We start from the raw sequence: 19,264 nt of genomic DNA on the forward strand, positions 1-19,264 counted from the left end.
AGATAATTAAATACTTACATGAATTAACTGATTGCAAGTGCCTCATGACTAGTCGTGGAAGGCTATCGTAAAAGCATAGATTAGCAAAAAGAGAACTTGAAGAAAGTGAAGATGATTTGTTGTTTTTTGATACCCTACCTCTTTTTGTAATGAATTACTACTATGTTTCAGACTTAAAAGGGACGAACTCGTTTCACTAGAAAAGTTCCCCTATGTAATATGATGCATTAAAAAATATATTTAATCCTTGGTCATAAAAGATGAGGGATATAGTAGGTTGACAGCTAGGTAAAAATAATTAGGTTATGAAGAATCCTCTAAACATAAACAGATGACTTATATAGTTTTGGATACAGATCTAGTCGATTGATTGTTCATTGAACTTTTGATTCTGCTGCAATATTGTGCTCAGAGTGTAACTATTACTACTGCATAATTCTGTAGCAAAATTGTGTTTGGTGTCTCTCTCTTAATCTACAGGCTTTCCAAGTTTTACACATGTTTATTGGCACACCTGCTCTTTCCGCAGTTCGCCACCAGTCAGCTATAAACCTGAAAAAGAATTTGGTGCACAAACAGGGAATTCTTATGAAGCCAGAGAAGAGAAAAGTAAAGAAAAGAAAGGAGAGTGTGGAAGAAAGAGCAAATTTAAGGATGCAGGCTTTTACATGATTGGATTTTTAGAAAGACAGCAACGCTGACACGTCAGCAGTGAGCACCAAAATTTTCCTGAGTAGCAGCATTGGCGAGTGTACTGCTGTCTCATTAAGTATTCCTGGTCTGGATAATCTTGTAGCCTAAATCAGTTATAGAAATAAATCAGAAGGGCATCAGGTAAACATCACATATTATGTCCTCTTTTTATATTTGTATAATTACACTGAAAAATGTTACATTCTGAACCTTGATGCAGAATCCAAAAAGCAGAATTATCGCAGATTAGTCCATAAATCTTCTCCACTTATGCTGTTCAGCTGCTATTTAAACAGCAAAGGAGGATATTTGTCTTCAAAATGGCTCAGGGTATCCACTACACCAGCTGAATCATCATTAATGAGAGAAAGATTAACTCCTTGAGGGGGTTCTATGACAGCTCTAGGAAAATGTTTATCGTCAAGTGGAGTTAACTGCTAAATGGTAACAACCAATGTACAAAATAATCAAATTTTACCTGTGTCATTCTACGGAAGAGTAGCCAATGTCACTGCTTGTGGGGTATTACCCAGCAGAATACCAACTTCTAATGTGTGTTGCAGCAGCACGAACAGAGTGGATGTCTCGGCTAGCCAATAGGTTTTAATTCAGAATAACTACCTTTTACGTGGAAAAAGAACCTGCATTTATTTAATTGAATCAAAGCTTTGCACATAACAACATTCTAACAACATTAATTCGTACCCCAATAGCTTGCCTATCCGTTGTATCACACTGTCAAAGATACTGGTCCACTCAACTTCAAATGGACGCCACTGCTTAAGGCACTTGTAGATAATGCAAGCAGCAACAGCTCTTTCCTTAAAGAAGTAAACGTGCAGTGCAATACATTGGATGAGCAAGTCTTGACTCTTGACACTTGTTTTTTCTCATTAAGTTATTTTTGTGGTCTTCACTCAACCTCTGAGTTCACGCTTGAATTCAATGATGTGCTATGCCAGATCCTATTACAAATTCCAGCTCTTAGTCAACCGATAGAAGAGGTAAGCAAAATACCTGAAGGACAACTAATCTGCAAGCCCTTGACTAACTATGTTCCAGTTTCTGCTTCAGGTCCTCAGTCAATATCACATAAATGCGTAAACAGTATGAAAGATAAAGACTCTATTGTCCAAGAGGAGCATTTTGCTCAGGATTACCTGAATCGTTGATCTGGAGCAACAGCATCTCATATTTTGAGCCATTGACAGAGCCAGCTGACTTGGATTTTTGTTTTCCAAATGTAAGTTGGTCAGCTTTTCGTCAAGCCTATTGAAAAAGGACAAGTACTTTAATGAAGTAAATCCCGCAATATTCAACTATTCCAAGATGGATATCAATAACAGACATGATCGTGGTCCATTGGCATTTTTTTATTGGAGACCTTCAGAAGACCTAGTTAGGGAAAGGGATAAAAACACAGAATAGGAAGAAAATGATATGAACATAGACAAGATAGCCTACAAATAGGAGTTGGCTGAAGCACAACATTGATATCTTAGAGAATGTTTTAAGTGACAAGGATGAAAACCTGAGACAAGATAATGAGACGATGCTGCTATATGCAGTGCCCGCCACTGTACTGATGGGGAGGGGTGCAGAGTCTTTATTCAGTGAAGATTTCAGAAAAAATCAGGAGGAGCAAATGAAAAGTTGGAGTAATGCACAGAAAGGGTATTCAAGAGCTTTGCATACAGATGGAGTGGCTCTAACTCATGGAAAGCACTATAAATGTCTTAAAAGAGGATCGACAGCTCTTGCAAGTCTACATTCAATTGACTATTTTACTTCAGTTACCTACTCATTCAGACATATATTCAGGACATACAAAAGAAGTTTATAGAAAAATCTTAATACCGGAACGAAACCTTTGCTTGAGAAACTGTACCTGAACATTAACTGTCTGGGATTCTACTGTACAAAGTAGTTGTCAAAGATCTGGTTGAGATGCCTAGTATAAGCTCAAGTAGGCTATTCATCTAGTAAAGTGCTAGCATCTCTGTAGTGTGTATAGGGAGACACAACAAATTGAAGAGCAATTTCCATCAGAAAAAGTCATCGAATACCCCCTCTCGGTCATTTTCCCAGTTTCCAGAACCTGCACAACACAACCAACCAAGAGAAAAAGGGATATATAATATAGTTTCTTGTAGCAGGTTCAGTTTAACAAAAAACAAAAAGAATTATGCAGCTGTAACTAAACTATCACTGTCTAAAGGATAAACGGGAGACTTCTACTAAATGGAAAGAATTTCATTCCCTGCAATGAGAATAAGAGGAATTTAGCATCCTGATTTTGCTCGTGGAGAACAAGTGAATGGTGCCGTACTTTAGGACTAGTAAAAGTGCTCAAGCCACCCTAAGGGACACTAGACTGACCTGAGATTTCAGCTGCTGCAAGATCCTGAACTATAAGCTGGAAATCATGAGGATCAGGGGAAGATAAATGTGGTGGAGTTGAACCAGGAGCTTGAAATGTGAAGTCAGAGTCAGCAGACGCAGCATCAGCTGAAGCAGATGTAGCATCATCTGGGTAACCTCTAGAAATGAGTCCTGAAGCTGAACTCTGGCTGGAGGAGGGACGTAATATCTTTTTCAGCTCTGAGAATTGGTCTGATATGCTGTAAATCATCCTGAGGCACACTAGATCATAGCTAGTATTAGTCATATGACACAAGAGATTCTAATGTTAAAAGGAAGCTATAAGATTTAACTCCTTCAACTTATGGTAAAAATCTTAAAGTCTTCCCAGGGATGTAGAAACTTAATGACACTACCTATCTTCACTTATCCTTAGTCCCGTTTGTTTACTACAATATACCTTACCCTGTTTTCATTCCAGTTTCTTTTCCAGATGCATCTTAGAAGTCACTAAGTAAAAGACTTAGGTGATTATATCTCATTTCACCAAAGAGTCAAAAGTGCCTTCTCCATAAAAAACATTCATGTATGGTCTCCAGAATAGTTCAAGAAAAAACAAGAAAAGGATATCACTTGGGAAAAATTGGAAACTTCATACGAAAAGGAGCTAACAGATACCACTATGCTGGCAAAGTATTTTACATAGAGCTTAAAAAGGAAGTGTCTTTCACAAGCTAAACAGTTCTGTCCTTTCCTCAGTAGGAGAGCAATTTCTAATTGACAATAGAAGAGAAAGCTTTTTAAACATCACCAACCAAACAAAAACACAACATATAAAAAAAAGGATGCAAAAAAGGGGAGATTTAACATGCCAAAAATATAGTTACATGTTACTAACTAATCCATTCTGCTCTGAAGCAAGACCGGAAGTGAAGTCTTCCTCTTTATGACTAAGAAAGTGGATAAAAGTGAGGGTACAAAGAGTTCTTTTTATGCTTGTCTTTTGCTGGGAGGTTGCAAGACAACAGAAAAGACCAGCTTGAAGCTGTCAATGATCTGAGGTAGTCTGATCCAATAAATTCTAAGATAAAGATAAATAACATCAAAGGTAATTCTAACATGCAGTTCCATGGATGCCTTTGTGCCAATGAATTGCTTGAAGGCTTCATGTAACTCAAAAAACTAATAAATTTTAACATTATTGAGTACATGTAGAACTCTAGATTCAGTTTCACCGTAAAGAATCAGCATACATCTGCCTTATTAAGATTGTTGCCAATAACAGTTTTCAAAATTATATGTTGCCAGAATAATCAATAATCAACATATGGATGCCGGACTTCACAATGATCTAAAATCTTCAAAGTTATATGATTAACACAAAAGTACTGAAGATGCAAACTTTTGTTTTATTTACAGAAGGAAGATGCAACGCAGAGACTTCTCAAGGGGTCGCCCACCATATTCTACTCTCACTCAATGCTTAGTTTTGGAGTTCTGATGGGATCAAATGTGATGCTATGATCACATCCAATGATTCAAATTTCCAGTGATAATAAAAGGAGTAAATCGAAGGAGATCCCAATTTAAGTATAGAAGGTTATAGAGGATTTCCAGCAGAGACTCTAATAAAAAGGACCAAAAAGAAATATTCATATATAGAAAGCAATTATTATACCACAGTTGAAAATCTATGAGGAATGAAGAATACAGAAAATTGGTCAATTCTTCTTCCAAAAACACCTATTCCTACATATGAAGATAATGTTTAAAAAAAAACATGTGTGGATAATAACTAAAAGACACATTGCACCGCTTGACACATTTATTACGTCGGCACCTTTCAGTGCCAACCTGACTCACAACACCATAGATATGAGTGATAGCAAATGAATCATCTATAAGGCATACTTTGCTAGATACATGATGCTTCAAATATGACTTAGCAGTTTTCACCACATACACTAAAGCTTATGAATTTAATGCAACAGTAGCAGGAAAAATAACTCTTCATGTGAACAAACATCCATTTCAAGCATTTCCAAGATATCACCTGTAACTGCCACTTCATAGAATTTCCAGCAGACCTACCAGGAGAACTTGACAAATTCTAGAAAATTTCTCCACATAATTGTCATTGTACGCGCCCTTTAGTTAACCCCAGCCTGACCTTACAAATCAGGAAGTTTATCATGTTTAACGTATCATTTCCATCTAGTAGTGCACAATGATTCTACCAGTTCTATATGACCAATTCAGTTCGTCAAAAGATAATCGTCCAAGCTGAGGTGGTTTTCGTAATTCTTTTTTCTTTCTTATGTTTGATGAATCAAATAAATCATTTTATTAATATGCCCCAAGGCCGAAGTTACAAGACTTTAGAAGGTTTTCCAAAATGCCATTCCATTGTCTATACATAATGGAATGCTTTCTTTACACCAAAAGTATAGATACAATAAGCACTTGATCTTCTTTGTGCTATTCGACTCCTTCAAGCATCCCCGTTTCCCTTATCCTCATATTTACCAAAAGATGTACAAGGTTGCTAACCTTCGTATTTCCTCCTCTCTCTCCCCTCTCTCATCCTCGAAGATGCTATTTTCTGCATTAGTTCTAGGGAGTACCCAAGAGATACTTGAACAAAGAGTACACCACACTCCGAGGTTCTGTGGCATAGTTGGAGTGATGGAGCAAATGATTGGTGTCTTCTCAATTCTTCTTGCACATACAACATCGGATATAGTGATGTATCCCTCTTCCTCAGGTTATGCGCCGTGAGTATAGCATCCCAAGCAGCACTCCTTGTAAAAGATATCTAGAAAATATGATATTAAGACTAATTTGTTTATGATTTCTTATCTGTATATTATAAGCTAATAGGAATATATGCCAATTATTTGTCTTGGCTGAGCATTTTGCCATGATGAGAAGTTCCAATGCAAAGGAAAATTAAGCAATCTGAAGCGTCTGACTGGTTACAAAAATCTATCAGATAGCATCATGTCTTTTAGAATCAAAGTCAAACATTGAACTCAAATAGCATGCTGTTTTCAGAGTCAAACTGGTAACTAGAACTTTTATATAAAGCAGATTTTCGAGAAACAAAAAAATCTATTTTCCGAATATTTTGTACAGTTTCGAACTTAGGAGATTCCCTAGATTTTTCTAAATTGGAACCCCAACCTTTGGATTCCTTTGTATACACTTTGATACCAATTTATCCTTTTCTTTTTGTCAAATATATATTTCTTTGTAGAAGATCTGCAATTACAATAAGGTATTTTATTTAATGTTATATGTTTGTCTTCATCTTTAACAAACGCATAGTTTGAAGGGCACATATCACATTGCTTCAGAGGGACCACTAACTTAAGAGCCCTTTCAAGCACATTTTGATCAATATACCTATTAATCAGGTGACAAATTAAACGTGATGTCAGAATTTGGTAAAAGAGTCCTGATTAATTCCTGCAGTTAATTCCTGAAGTCCAGTCCTCCCTCACATGAAATGGGTAGAAAGAGCAACCAATAACTTCATTCAGAAATATAACTCTCAAGTTTGGTTTCAGTTGCTAAATGGTTCAAATAGAAAGAGAAAAAGGGATATTCCCCCGCCCCAGTATGTTTTAAAAGGCATTATCACAGTTTATATTTTTGCCGACTCAAACCTTGGTGATCCATGTTCTTATAAGATGAAAAGACTAAATCTGGTACCAATTATTCGAGTAATGCTACCTGTTAAGCGAGTCCTGGAGTTGTTGAACTTTTCTTTCGGTCTCTTCTAACTTCCGGCACTTCTCCTTACTTGATTCCTGAGCTTCAGCACATTTCCTTTCAGAATCATCAGCACGGTGCTTTTCTTTTTTAAATAACACCTATCAATAGGTATAAGCATGAGACATCAACCATATGTAACTGGCAAAAGATGAATGCTTTCAACTATTTTTCTCTATCTTCTCTCCTCAGTTTTAGGCCTTTAGGGTGGAGGAATGTGAAGGGAAAAGGTGTGTGGATCACTCTATGAATTGACTGTCATACCTTTAAATTTTCCACTTCTGCAGTTAAAGCTTCAACTGTTTCTGCATGCTCAACTGGGACCGTTTTCTTTTCAACTGTTGAAGAGTCTCCTTCAATAGCTTTTTGAGCAGCCTCATATTCCTTGATGGGCGATGTATTTGTTTCATTCAGTTTGCTTTGCATGCCCCGCAATGAATTCTGCAATTTTGCTATTTCCTGGTCCTTTGCCTCTTCCAAGTCCATCTGAAAAGAGATTTTCCTATTTGTGATTTGTCGAATGCTTCAAATAGTTCAACTTTCTCAAAATGGAAAACTCATTGTAACCCACAAGCCCAAGAATCCCAGATTGTTTGGACTTTCAGGTAATATCTTATCTACCAATGCTATACAAATAAAATCTCCAATGTGCTATACATACGGTGCAGGGAAAAAAGAAACATTTTATCTGCTTAGTACAAGTATATCACCCTTAGACGTTTCTCCAACTGCAACTGCAATTTAAGTTCTTCAACCTGTTTTTCAAGCTTAACCTTTGCCTCTTTCAGTGCGCCTGATTCTCTTGAAGCCTGAAGACATTGAAATGTATATTATCTATCCATAGATGTTAGGGAATATTTGTAATAGTCAATAGATTAACCTATCAAATTTGCAAGCAACAATTCTGATGCACTCTTCTGTATTTCACGTGGAAAAGGGCAATTACACAGCAGGAAATTTAGGGGAATCATGTTACCGAAAATGAAATCAAAATGAAACTAATTGAGAGATGCACTAAGACTAACGACTTACGCCTGATTCCTTCTTAAAGGCATAATTTATGATGTATACATCTGTTTTTACCTGATGTGGAAATTTACAGTAATAACTATTTGAGCTTAAATATCTCTTGTTAGCATGTGACATTGTACTCTCAAAGTAAGTGACATGTACATATGTACTTTCAAATGGTACAGTTCCTATATTAAAAGGATATGAATACTTTTGATCTGTTTTTAATATGCATTCATTTTAACCACTGGTCTACAAGGTTTACTGACAGGAAGCTTCGTAGACACTCAATACTTTCCACTAAAAGCTTCAGAGAAGTATTTAAACAGCCTCTCATGTACTTCTATTATGCAAATAATAACAAACAAGTGAACCATGTATCACTTCAGTAATCAAGCCCTAGCTAGCAGATAGATCATCCAGTCATTCAAATCGTCAAACCATTAGGCCACTACTACGCTTAGGAAATTGGAAAACTATGAACACAGGTAATATAAGAGTATAGTAATCCAGAACCTACCATCTTTAGTTTCCGAAGCTCCCTCCTTGCAACTCTTCCCCTCCATCTGCATTGTGCTAGAATTGATGCCCATATGAGTTTATTATAATATGAAAAGACTTTGTGACGACGCTCATGGGCCTGCAAGAATGTTATCTTGTCAGCACTAGAGAACAAACTTAGTATGAACCCCGAATCAATAAATTAAAAAACCCAACAAACTAACCTGTATAATAATTGCTGCCCTGGTTTGTTTTTCATATCTGAACTTCTCTAGTGCAGCTGCCACTCGAATTCCAGTCTGAAGAGCAATGACTGAACATTTAAGTTTTGTGTAGGATTTTCTGGCCAAGTGTCCACGGAACTTTGTCTGGATTCTGAGAGAAGCAGCCTCTCTTTTCATGGTGACATACAATTTGAAAGCAAACCTTGCTGAAGAATATGAGAGAGCGAGCACATAAATTTATAGAATGCGGAAAAATAGGGCAGCCTATTGGAAGAGTAGACCAAGCTGAAAAGCTTGTTCTAATGTGGATGCAGTTCTAGAAAGGTGTGAAAATACAGCAATTATATCCACGATGCTCATATTTACAACACGGAACATGCATAAGTGATCTAACTTTTAGCAAACGAGGAGGATGTCAGGGTGACGGTATTACTATCATATACTTCAGACAATATGCACAGATGAACTAACTGAGCACTTGTATCACATCTTAAGCTGACAAATACGTTTTTTTAATCTTGTTCTTTTTTTTGGAATGCAGCAGCTTGTACATAAGAGACCTTAGATCATGGTGATGAAAGGAGATTATGGGGAATTAATTAATGGTTTGGAACTCTGTAAAGGCAAAAACAATCAATATTCTGAGAACAAGAAGTATCTATCCAGAAAAGAAAGTACTATTGATTTTTTATTAAACTTGTCTAAATAACAGATACGAAAGCAAAAGTTGATTTGTTATCCTGGCCTTTTATATCTGCAGTAAGAAATTCACATACATCAATATATGTAATGGCATATTAATAATCCACCCACACACCCCCGCACCCCACCCCCCGGGCCCCTTCCAAATAAAAGAGATGGTCTATTTTTTCTTGGATGTAAATCTTACAAAATATGACTCCCATTATTTTCTTGAAAGTTCTCACTTCCACTTTCTCCAAACCTTTGCCCTATTACTTCTAAAATAAAACAAATAATGCTGACAAATCTAGAAGGGATACAATTCCAGCATGTATTTGGTGGGTGGTGTGCAAAGAAAGGAACCATAAGTACTTTGAAGGAGAAACAGAGAATTTACAACACTAAGCGCCTCAGTACTAAGCTATTTAAGGTTGGCTATATGAGTCCTCATTATCCATTTTGCTCTACTTAGACTCATCTTGTTCCATTATTCAATAAACTAGCTTCTCTAATCCTAGAAGTTCTCAACATTTTCTACTGATCTACAAATCACCTGACAAGATTAAAAAAAACAACTAGCAAATATTGGACTAATGTGAGCGTACTAACAAGACAAAACCTTAATCTCAACTAGCTGGATTCGCCTATATGGATATGTTCTTCCATTGTACTCTATTTTTCGCTAAGTCTGCATGGATCTCAACTAGTTGGCTTTGCCTGTATGGAATATTTCTTCCATTATTCTCTTTTTTTTGGCTAAGTCTGGATTTCGATGGATTGCTTTAAGACAATTTCGTTTTAAGAGAATATACTTAGATTAAAATAAAAATGTATCTTGTTAGCTTTACGTTGCAACCTGATCAATGTACAAGAGGAAGACTCACTACTGGAATTGCTCACTTATCTAACTGTAAAGGAATTGAGGTAGCGACAGATTACATGAGTGAAGTAAGCTACCAAAATGCCCCAGTAAGTAGCAAAATGAAACTTAGTAAATGGGTAAAACATCTAACATTCAAAACAAAGTTCACAATGTGAGAGAGACAAGCCAAACAGATAATGATAGACAAACCTCGACACAAGGATTGTAAGCAAATTGCAGCCTTCTGCAAAGAAACATAATATTTCCACGCAATATGAGATCTAGTTTCCTTTTGTATTGTCTTAACTGCAGTGGTTAGCTTTAATGCTCTGTGTGCATCTAGCTCGGCCATCTGCCCTGATCTCAGAAAAACCTTTGTTTTTCCAATCTGCGAAACAATATTAGCAACCCTGTCTGAAGTATAACTTGATTCATAAATTTGGGAAGTTAATTTAAATGAAAGAAGAAGAATTGTCAAGCTTAAAATGATCCTTGGAACATGTACATGAAAATATTGTGGACAACTTTTCCACGCATTAAATCAATTATATTACAGATATCAGCAGCAGAGTAACAGGAGGAAAGCTCTGAGTGCCTCAGATTAGCAAATTCTACTATGCAAGTATATGCAACTATCTATCAGCAAAGATATGCAATCATTGCAAGTAAAAGACAAAGTATCAATAGTCTAATAATTGAGAGCAACTTAACCGACATGCTCGAAGTGCAAGAGCATGATTCCTTTTTTGCAAAAAAAAAAAAAAAGAACCTTTTATTAGAAAAATCCAAACTTGCTGCTTGAAATAAGACTTGTTAATTTAGGCAGGTCGCAAGGTAGGTAAAAATGATATTATTATCATGAATTGGGCTACATTCTCGAAAATGATGGTGAAGGAAATATTGTTAACTTCTACACTACAAAGAGGCACTGGATGAAATGACACACACACACATACATATTTCTTTTGTGTGTACGCATAGAAGTAAATAATTTGATAGTATTGATAATAGACATTTAAGAAATAGAAATCAGTTCACAAAAAATAGCAAGACAAGCATCAAATAACCTGATAAGAAGCAAGCCCTGTCTTTTCTAATATCTTTTCGCATGCAACTTTTTCATCAACGCTGCCCACAAACAAGTTAAAGAAAGATAGTATATCAGCTGATAATCAAGAGGTCAAACTGGGAAACCACAAATATCCTTTTTTGTCTTTTTTTTTTTTTGATGAACAGGAACAAGACCAGTACTTACTGCTCTTCCAAGACCTCTGGAGCAAGAAGACCAAATCGATTCAGAAATTCAGAAAATGTCTTATGCGTAGGATAGCCAGCACAACTAATTCGAATTGCCTCTAGAACACCCTTCAAACAACAAAATATAAGCACATAATTCAAGAATTAAAAAGGAATTTCTTCATATGAAAATGTGAAATTTACTTACACCACAACGTAGCTGCTGCATAATGTTAACATTCTCAAATATTGCAGGTTTCAAAAGACTGTTAGGCTTCACACATCTGATGTAATGAGGTTCTGTAGAATTCAGGGTTTCCATCAATGATTGGAGTTGTAACTGCAACAGTAAATTGGCCATTAGATTCTATCACCTATTTAAAGTTAGGACTTGGAACTAGGTGTTAGTTCTTTGGTGAAAAATATTCTTAGATCACAAAAATCCAAGAGGACATAACAGATAAAGTAATAGATAGAATTAAAACTTAATGGTCAAAATGGAGGGGTGGATATGATAGTCATATGTGACAGGGTGACACCTACCAAATATAAGGAAAGTTTTATATTATGGTTATTGATTAGCACTGTTATTGAGAGTGAATGTTGGAACTATGAAGTATAACACATCCATGAGATGAGTGTCATAATTTGCAGAATTAAGACGGATTTGAAATAATACAAGAATAGACAAGATTAGAACGACCATATCACCGCAATTTGATACCTGATATTCCTTAATGAGTAGATACTTAAATAGGAGAATGCAAGCGGCAGTGTGGCACACAAAGGGATAAAATAATAGAATGTCGACAGAGATGGTCTGGTCATGTCCAACATAGGCCTTCACATGAACTTGTCGCAATTGTGATACTATGATGATTGAATGTACTAAAAGTGGACGGTAGGCCTAAAATCACACAAGGGAAAGTTGCCTCAAAAGACCTACAGCCTCTCAAAATTCATGAGGATTTAGCTTAGAGCATAACACAATGAGTATAAACAATTCATATATGCAATACATATTAGTTGTGATTAAGTACATCATGTAGGGATAAGTGTTCAGATTTTAGAGAACCCCTAGTTTACAAATGCTGATTTGGATTAAACTACAAATTATTAAGCATAAATGGAATGAAACTGAGAGGATATGTAAATTTATATAGCCGATCAATCTAATTTGCTATTGATAATTAGTATTGATCACCAAAATTCATCAGAAGTATATAAGTTAGTAACTACCTTGAAACGAGAACCAATGGATGAGAACTTGGACGATTTGGATGAAGATTTAGTTGACTCCTCAGCAACAGGAGGGAAAAGGCCCACTACAAATGGGCATTTAGAAGCACTTAACAAATCCTGATGCTCAGGAACAACATAGTCTTTGTTCTTATCCAAAAATTGATCAGATTGGTATTGAACCTGGTGGGAAAAAAAGGAAACATTTTAAGCAAGTAGTAAATAATGCCCCATATCCAACCGTAGAAGCATTTGACCAGACTTCTAAGAAAAAACAAATATCATATTACCTCTCCAGCATAATGAGCAATGGTAAAATCAGTGCGGGACAATTTTGGTTTGATAAAGCGTTTGTTGGCCTTGAATATCTGATAAAGCTTTTGTGAGAATGTTTCGTGAGTTGACTTGGGGAACATACTGGAAAAATTCATTCAAGGAAAACGTCAATTAGAAGATCCCTCTCTCCCACAGAAGCTCATATAAAGAAAATTAGACGCTAAATGCGGGGACACACAAGCAGTATAATGCCCATAGTAGATGAACTATTACATATCTTACCAGGCTTCATCAAGAAGAGCAATGATACCTCCAGGTTTCTGTAAACAGCAATATAAATCAATTCATGATATGCCATTTTCACATAAGTGGTTTATACCGAACGACAACTATAATGCGCAAACAGATATATTTGTATATTTGAAGCCAAAAGGTTTCACTATAAACCAAAACGATGGAACCTTTTCAATAAGATCTAGGACATCCTGGTTGTCCACAAATTCTATATAGCTCCAATTTATCTCTTCCTTAGAGTATTCCTCCTGCTCTATCTTGAACATGTGCTGAAAAAAGATGTATTTCACAGTAATTGAGTTGTGCTTAGCAAAAATGGACAGAACTGCTTCTATAAAATTTGAACTACCATACCTGGTTAAAATGTTGCTGCAGCTTCTCATTTGTATAATTAATGCAGAATTGTTCAAAACTGGGAATAAAAGTTAGAAAAGTCAAATGCATGACATCACATTTACTACTTGTTTTGTTTGTCCACCAGTGCCTACCTATTACTTTTGAAACTTTCAAAACCATAAATGTCAAGAACACCAATTAGAGATTTGGAGTTAGGATCTTGCCCGATCGAGTTATTAATTTTGTCCACCAACCTGTGAACAGTAGACATAATTTTCCGTTAGTGTTCAATGTAACAGATAAGAACCACACTGATCTGGCGGTGATGGTAGAATCATACCAGTCGAATAAGCGAGAATATATTGTTTTAGCTAACCCATCTCTGCTTACTGCTGCAGCTTCAGGATCAAGACTTCTCTTTATAACTTCTTCAGGAGTGACCATTACACGTCTCAGTAGGGCATCCTCCAGTAAAGTAACATCACACCTGATAGAAAAATTGAATCAAATCAAAAATTCATGCTGGAAAGAGCAAAGGAAGAGTAGTGAAATATGAAGGGCAGAACATACATCAGAAGCTCTGCGGTAGTTTGAAGATGAAACCTAGATTTGTCATCTTTCAGAACAGATGAATCAATTTCATTGCCCTTTGCAAATTCTATATTACCAAGATGAAGAACAGAAGCCACAACTCTAAAAATTGCCTCCTGAAGAAGAAACAGAGTAGCTTCTTAAAATCAGAAAGGAGAGTTGCAGGACAGACAAAAGCAATTAGGGCATTACCTGCTCTTTCTCGCTAATTCCAACGATATCCATTGCCCTCCTTATCTCAAGATAGTCATGAGCATCACTAACGCCTACTAGTTCATAGCAATTTGATTGATTGAGATAGTGAAATGATTTGGGATCCCTCAACTTATACCTTTTGATCTCCTGTTATGATTAAGAAAATGTCAAAAGGGTATTGTGACAATCAAATTTACTCAGGGTGATGAAAGATGTAAAAAGGAATAGCATTGCTGCAGATTACCTCCTGCGGTGCTGCACAGAGAAGGTAGAAACAATGATAGTTCCGTTCAGGGTCTGAAACTTGGCAAACTCGAGACCTTTCAAGCAGATAAGTTCTAATAGCTGCACCAGATATTCTTCCATTCTTGTCGAACTGAATCTCCACAAATTTACCGAAACGGCTGTAAACAACAGTGTCTAAGTAGCTTTCAGAAGCAAAAAGTTTCAACTGATTGTTGAAGCAATCATGAGACAATTTTTTTATTGGAAACACGCGTAGAGCCAGTATCTCACCTTGAATTGTTATTTCTAACTGTTTTGGCATTGCCAAATGCTTCAAGTACTGGATTTGACTGGAGATATAACAACCAAGAGTTAAAGGAATGAGATAACCAATAGAGAAGGCTTTAAGAGAAATAGAGAAACTACCTATCAGTTTGAAGCCCTGTCCTCATGATTTAGACTGTTTAGACATGAAAAAGAGCCTCTTGGAAATTATTTAATTCAAATGGATGTGAAAGCCTTCAAAATACTGACAGTTTCACATAGACATTGACCCCTCTACAAACTTTCAATTAAGGAAACTACTATCAAATTCATTTTATTTATATATATATATATAAGACTATATTGGAAAAGAATCTGTGAAGTTTATAATAAGATAGACAGTGAAGTTTCTGAAACTTAGATCATTTTCTTAGGCTTAATCCTATCTTAAGCTCAGATTTTTATGTGAATAGATATTTCATTTCTTTTCCATGCATTCACATCTCCAAAAATCAATCAATCAATCAACCCAAACTAGTTGGGGTTAGTTGTAAAAATCCTCTATATCTATTCCACTCTATTTGGAAATTTCATTCCATGACTGACGTTCGCATTACTAACACCGCCAGAACATGACATGTTTCTTTTGTGTTTGGTAAAGAAAGCATAATGTTGCATATTCATATATATTCTTCTTACTTGTGATTAGACAATGCACTCGTGCCATGCAATAAGTTGTCTATATAGCTGAAATTATGCAGAATTTAAGCCTCAAAGGAAAGTACAAGTTCCTACCTACCTGCCCTAGTAATTTTAAGAAGTAAAAGAGTTTAAAACAGTAATCCGAGCATTTAGCTTACCTCCAGTACTTGCTGTTCCACAGTCCGCCTTTGAGTGCCTTTATGGCCGCCCAAATAGGCAAGATAGCGCATAAGCATTTTTGTAGTTTCAGTCTTACCAGCACCACTTTCTCCACTAACCAATATAGAATTGCTTTTACCCTCATTGATCATTGCCCTAATTCATTTTCAAGATTTCAGTTACAATAGCATTATTTTTCATGAGAAAATTTATGTGGAGTTGAAGTTGTATGCAGGAGTACCTGTAAGCAGCATCAGCAATAGCAAAGACATGAGGACTTAGTTTACCAAGTGGTACTCCTTTATATTTTTCCATCATGTGGCCGTCATATAAATGAGGCAGTTTTTGAAATGGATTAATTGCTATAAGAATACTTCCAGTATAAGTCTGCAATAATGTCAGAGTATGATATAATATTATAAGAAAGTCATCTGTAGCTGCAGTTTCAATCCTTTCTTTAGCCAAATTGAACATAAAGTAAATAAAATTTTGAGCATTGGACTATAAACTTACATAGATTTCATGGAGTTGATATCTTGTTGCCAAATTATGTAAGACTCCAGGCTCATGCAAATATGAAAGTTCAGTCATGTCATCAACTCCTCCATCAGGAGCATCTTCATCCTTGGGGTAAGTTTTTGATAAATTTGCTACAACCTAGATGAAATCAAAGGAAAATGTGCAACAATATAAACCAGGTCATTGCCAGGTTAGAGATGTGCATTGTCAATTGGGAATTGTGTCAATGTGCCTTAGCAGAAAACTAGAGAGTTAAATAGCAGTAAATTAGAACAACTGCAGTGGATCTTTCCTTTACCACTAAAATATCATAAAACAATTAAGCTAATGTGCCAATATTTATGGAAAGAAGGGTAAAATGAAAATACAGTTCAAGTACAGATAGAAGAAATGGATACATATGGCCCATATGGGTATGGAAGCCGCAAAAGCCTTACAGTTGCAAACTACGGCAACAACCAAAGAAGACTAGTGAATTAGATCCTCTGTCGCAGTATTTAAAAGACATTAATTCCATCATCAGAATATTGTATTATTTTCAAGTCGATTTAGTTAATTTAATCAATTAGGCTATAGGAGAACAAGATTTTCAATTAAGTTAGAGTTGGTCATACAATTGAGTCCAGTGTACACACTAAACTTCTATGGAAAAACAAATAAAGCAACAGTAATTTCATGAATGAATACTACTCAATGTAAAAGAGATATACCGTCCTCCCATCAGATGTCTGAACCTGAATTTCCTGTCCATTAACCTCCGATACTTGTCCATCAATCCAAGCAACTGATGGATCCTCGATCCACACATGAGAACCTACAGTAATATTTACTGGAATGCCCTGCATAAATGACTAAGATTCTATTGGACTGTAGTAATTGTTTTATATAAAGATTCAGAAGAGGCTAAGGAAATTGTTATCACACAATCTATGGATATACCAAGAAAATATATTCAGACATAGAATCATTAAGTGTTGTAAAATGCCTTTGTTGATGCTAAAATGCAAACGGTTCAATTACTATCTTTGTAGCACCAGAATGTTTCAATTTATGCTCCTACATATAAAGCAATAGGACAGCAAACTTTACAATAGCTTTGGTAAATGTTCATTTGCATCACAAACACATAAAGTCCAAAAAACACAAGAAGAACATAGGATGAGTAATACATCCATAAGGACAATGTGACACTAGATGTCCTGCTTTACGCAGATGCAACTTAGCAAAAGCCAGAGAACCTTCTCACCACTACTCAACATAGCCCCCCCCCTTCCCCCCCCCCAACAAACCCCCACCCCAAATCAAACAGAACTTCACTGGTTAAAAATGCTCCATCAATTCTTTTAGGTTCATATATCATATGTTTTACATTATACATGTCAAAATTACTCTTCATGTAGTATAATTGTTTCTTTTGATCAGTCACCACTTTGATGCTACTGCAGCATTCTAACATGATGGCAATACGCCATCACTAGTTTCCTAGGCTAACATGGAGTTTGAACAGTTCTGAATGCTGGAGTATTATTTCATTATTTTTAAAAATTATTTTTTGATAATTGTGGTGTCCGGGCCAGCTAGCGCGCACCTCGACTAATTCCACGGGATACCTACTACCTCCGATCAGCAACAAATATCAGGTAACTCTATCCACTAAGGCTTGGAGATCGGAAGAAATCACCTAGTATTTTTGCCCCCGCTGGATTTGAAACTGCGGCCTCATGGTTCTCAACCCACTTCATTGTTCTGAATGCTTATTCCACTTAGATTGGTTTTCTCCTCTCTCCTAAGCAGCTACAGGAACACCGCTGATTTTTTACTCTCTCTCATTTCTTTGCAGTACTGACTAACAGACTATCGACTCAAAAAATGGAAGTACAATTCAAGAACTATAAGGCTTCCAAGTATTTCAAATATCGGTTTAAGTTAGTGTTCACGCACAAAAATACGACAACTTGTTGCCAAACAACTACTACTACGCCTTAACAATATGGAGTAACAGACTATGCACTTAATCTGAACTCATATAGTCTTTTCTTAGGCTTTGGACTATACTATTTCTAAAAACATTAATACACTATTAATGGATATATCTATTGGATTATAAATAGTAATTCGAAAAGAATAAATTCTCCAGTGCTGAATTCAAATGAATGCAATTACTACATCTTAATGTGTCCCTTCTCTAATTGCATTACTATTGCACGAAAAAGAAACAAAAACATTTTTTTCTAAAAGGAACAAATGCAGTTCAAGTATCGAAAGAATGACGCACCATTTATATCCAAAGAAAAAGCTCATGTACATTTAATCAATTTTTCGTCTGACATTGAGAAACCTAGCTGACGAATTCCAGATATCAAAAATCGCCGGAATTACACCGTTAAATGCACCGCCGTAACAGAGATGTAATAAATTGATCGCCGTTGATACATAAAAGTATCGTCGATAAAAAGGTAATTGATCGGCCGGCGTTGCAGAGAGATTGAATGTTGATGAATGGAATGCGATAATTTTCGTGTCGAGAAAGCGTACGCTGCGAAATAGGAGTTTTCGAAATCTTCGCCGATTTTCTTGAGCTTCTTGTGGCTCTCTTCGCCCCTCTTCTCTGTGTGCATGGCTGTCCATTCCAATCGTTCCAACGGCTTCAAAATCTTACTTTCCATATGTATATAGTACTACTATATATAATATCCTGTCCTAGTACTATTCCCTATCAAATAAGGAATATTGTAATTTTATAATGCATTATTAAAAGTAAAAAAAATATATTAAATAATTATTCCAATAATATTGAGTAGTAATCCTAACTTTTATGCAAATTTCTAAATTTGCAAACTTTATTACTTGTAAAACATTATTAAAGTGTAAGATATGTTGATGTGAAACAATTGAGTATCTTATTGATTGTAAATAACATTGGTTTGAATATATTGGCTACTTTTTTGAGTTAGACTCTCGTATTTTGATCAGCTCTCGAGGCTGAAACTCAGAGCGGTGACTCGAATACATAAGGATTGTCAACTGTAATTAAATGAGTAGTGTTAATTAGAAAGGTGACATATATATAGACATGCATCTACCAAAAAATGGAATGGCTTGTTGGCCTGAAAAAGAAGGC

At 35.9% G+C, this 19,264-nt stretch overlaps 1 protein-coding gene across 9 annotated transcripts; it reads right to left on the minus strand.

The window, feature by feature from the left end:
- Positions 1-191: 191 nt before the first annotated feature.
- On the minus strand, positions 192-18,835 carry LOC104088108 (myosin-9-like). 9 transcript variants are annotated; one of them, XM_070178007.1, is made up of 33 exons: positions 18,419-18,835; positions 16,854-16,994; positions 16,138-16,281; positions 15,866-16,011; positions 15,624-15,780; positions 14,791-14,849; positions 14,519-14,678; positions 14,272-14,421; positions 14,059-14,195; positions 13,829-13,975; positions 13,641-13,742; positions 13,507-13,564; positions 13,320-13,421; positions 13,141-13,178; positions 12,873-12,999; positions 12,583-12,765; positions 11,552-11,683; positions 11,363-11,472; positions 11,175-11,235; positions 10,318-10,495; positions 8,565-8,770; positions 8,360-8,479; positions 7,539-7,637; positions 7,093-7,314; positions 6,790-6,929; positions 3,073-3,326; positions 2,582-2,791; positions 1,854-1,962; positions 1,412-1,658; positions 1,172-1,334; positions 904-1,095; positions 669-797; positions 192-552 (listed from the first exon to the last, which is right to left on the minus strand). In XM_070178007.1, the coding sequence occupies exons 1-27, from the start codon at positions 18,419-18,421 to the stop codon at positions 2,739-2,741; spliced, it is 3,429 nt and encodes a 1,142-aa protein (XP_070034108.1). In that variant the 5' UTR covers positions 18,422-18,835; the 3' UTR covers positions 192-552; positions 669-797; positions 904-1,095; positions 1,172-1,334; positions 1,412-1,658; positions 1,854-1,962; positions 2,582-2,738. The 9 variants fall into 9 exon arrangements, with proteins under 9 accessions (XP_070034108.1, XP_070034106.1, XP_070034105.1 ...); XM_070178005.1 differs by having other exon boundaries at positions 1,172-1,314; positions 1,399-1,658; XM_070178004.1 differs by having other exon boundaries at positions 904-1,039; positions 1,399-1,658.
- Positions 18,836-19,264: the final 429 nt, after the last annotated feature.

Source organism: Nicotiana tomentosiformis, chromosome 6 (assembly GCF_000390325.3).
Source record: "Nicotiana tomentosiformis chromosome 6, ASM39032v3, whole genome shotgun sequence".
Lineage (NCBI taxonomy): Eukaryota > Viridiplantae > Streptophyta > Magnoliopsida > Solanales > Solanaceae > Nicotiana > Nicotiana tomentosiformis.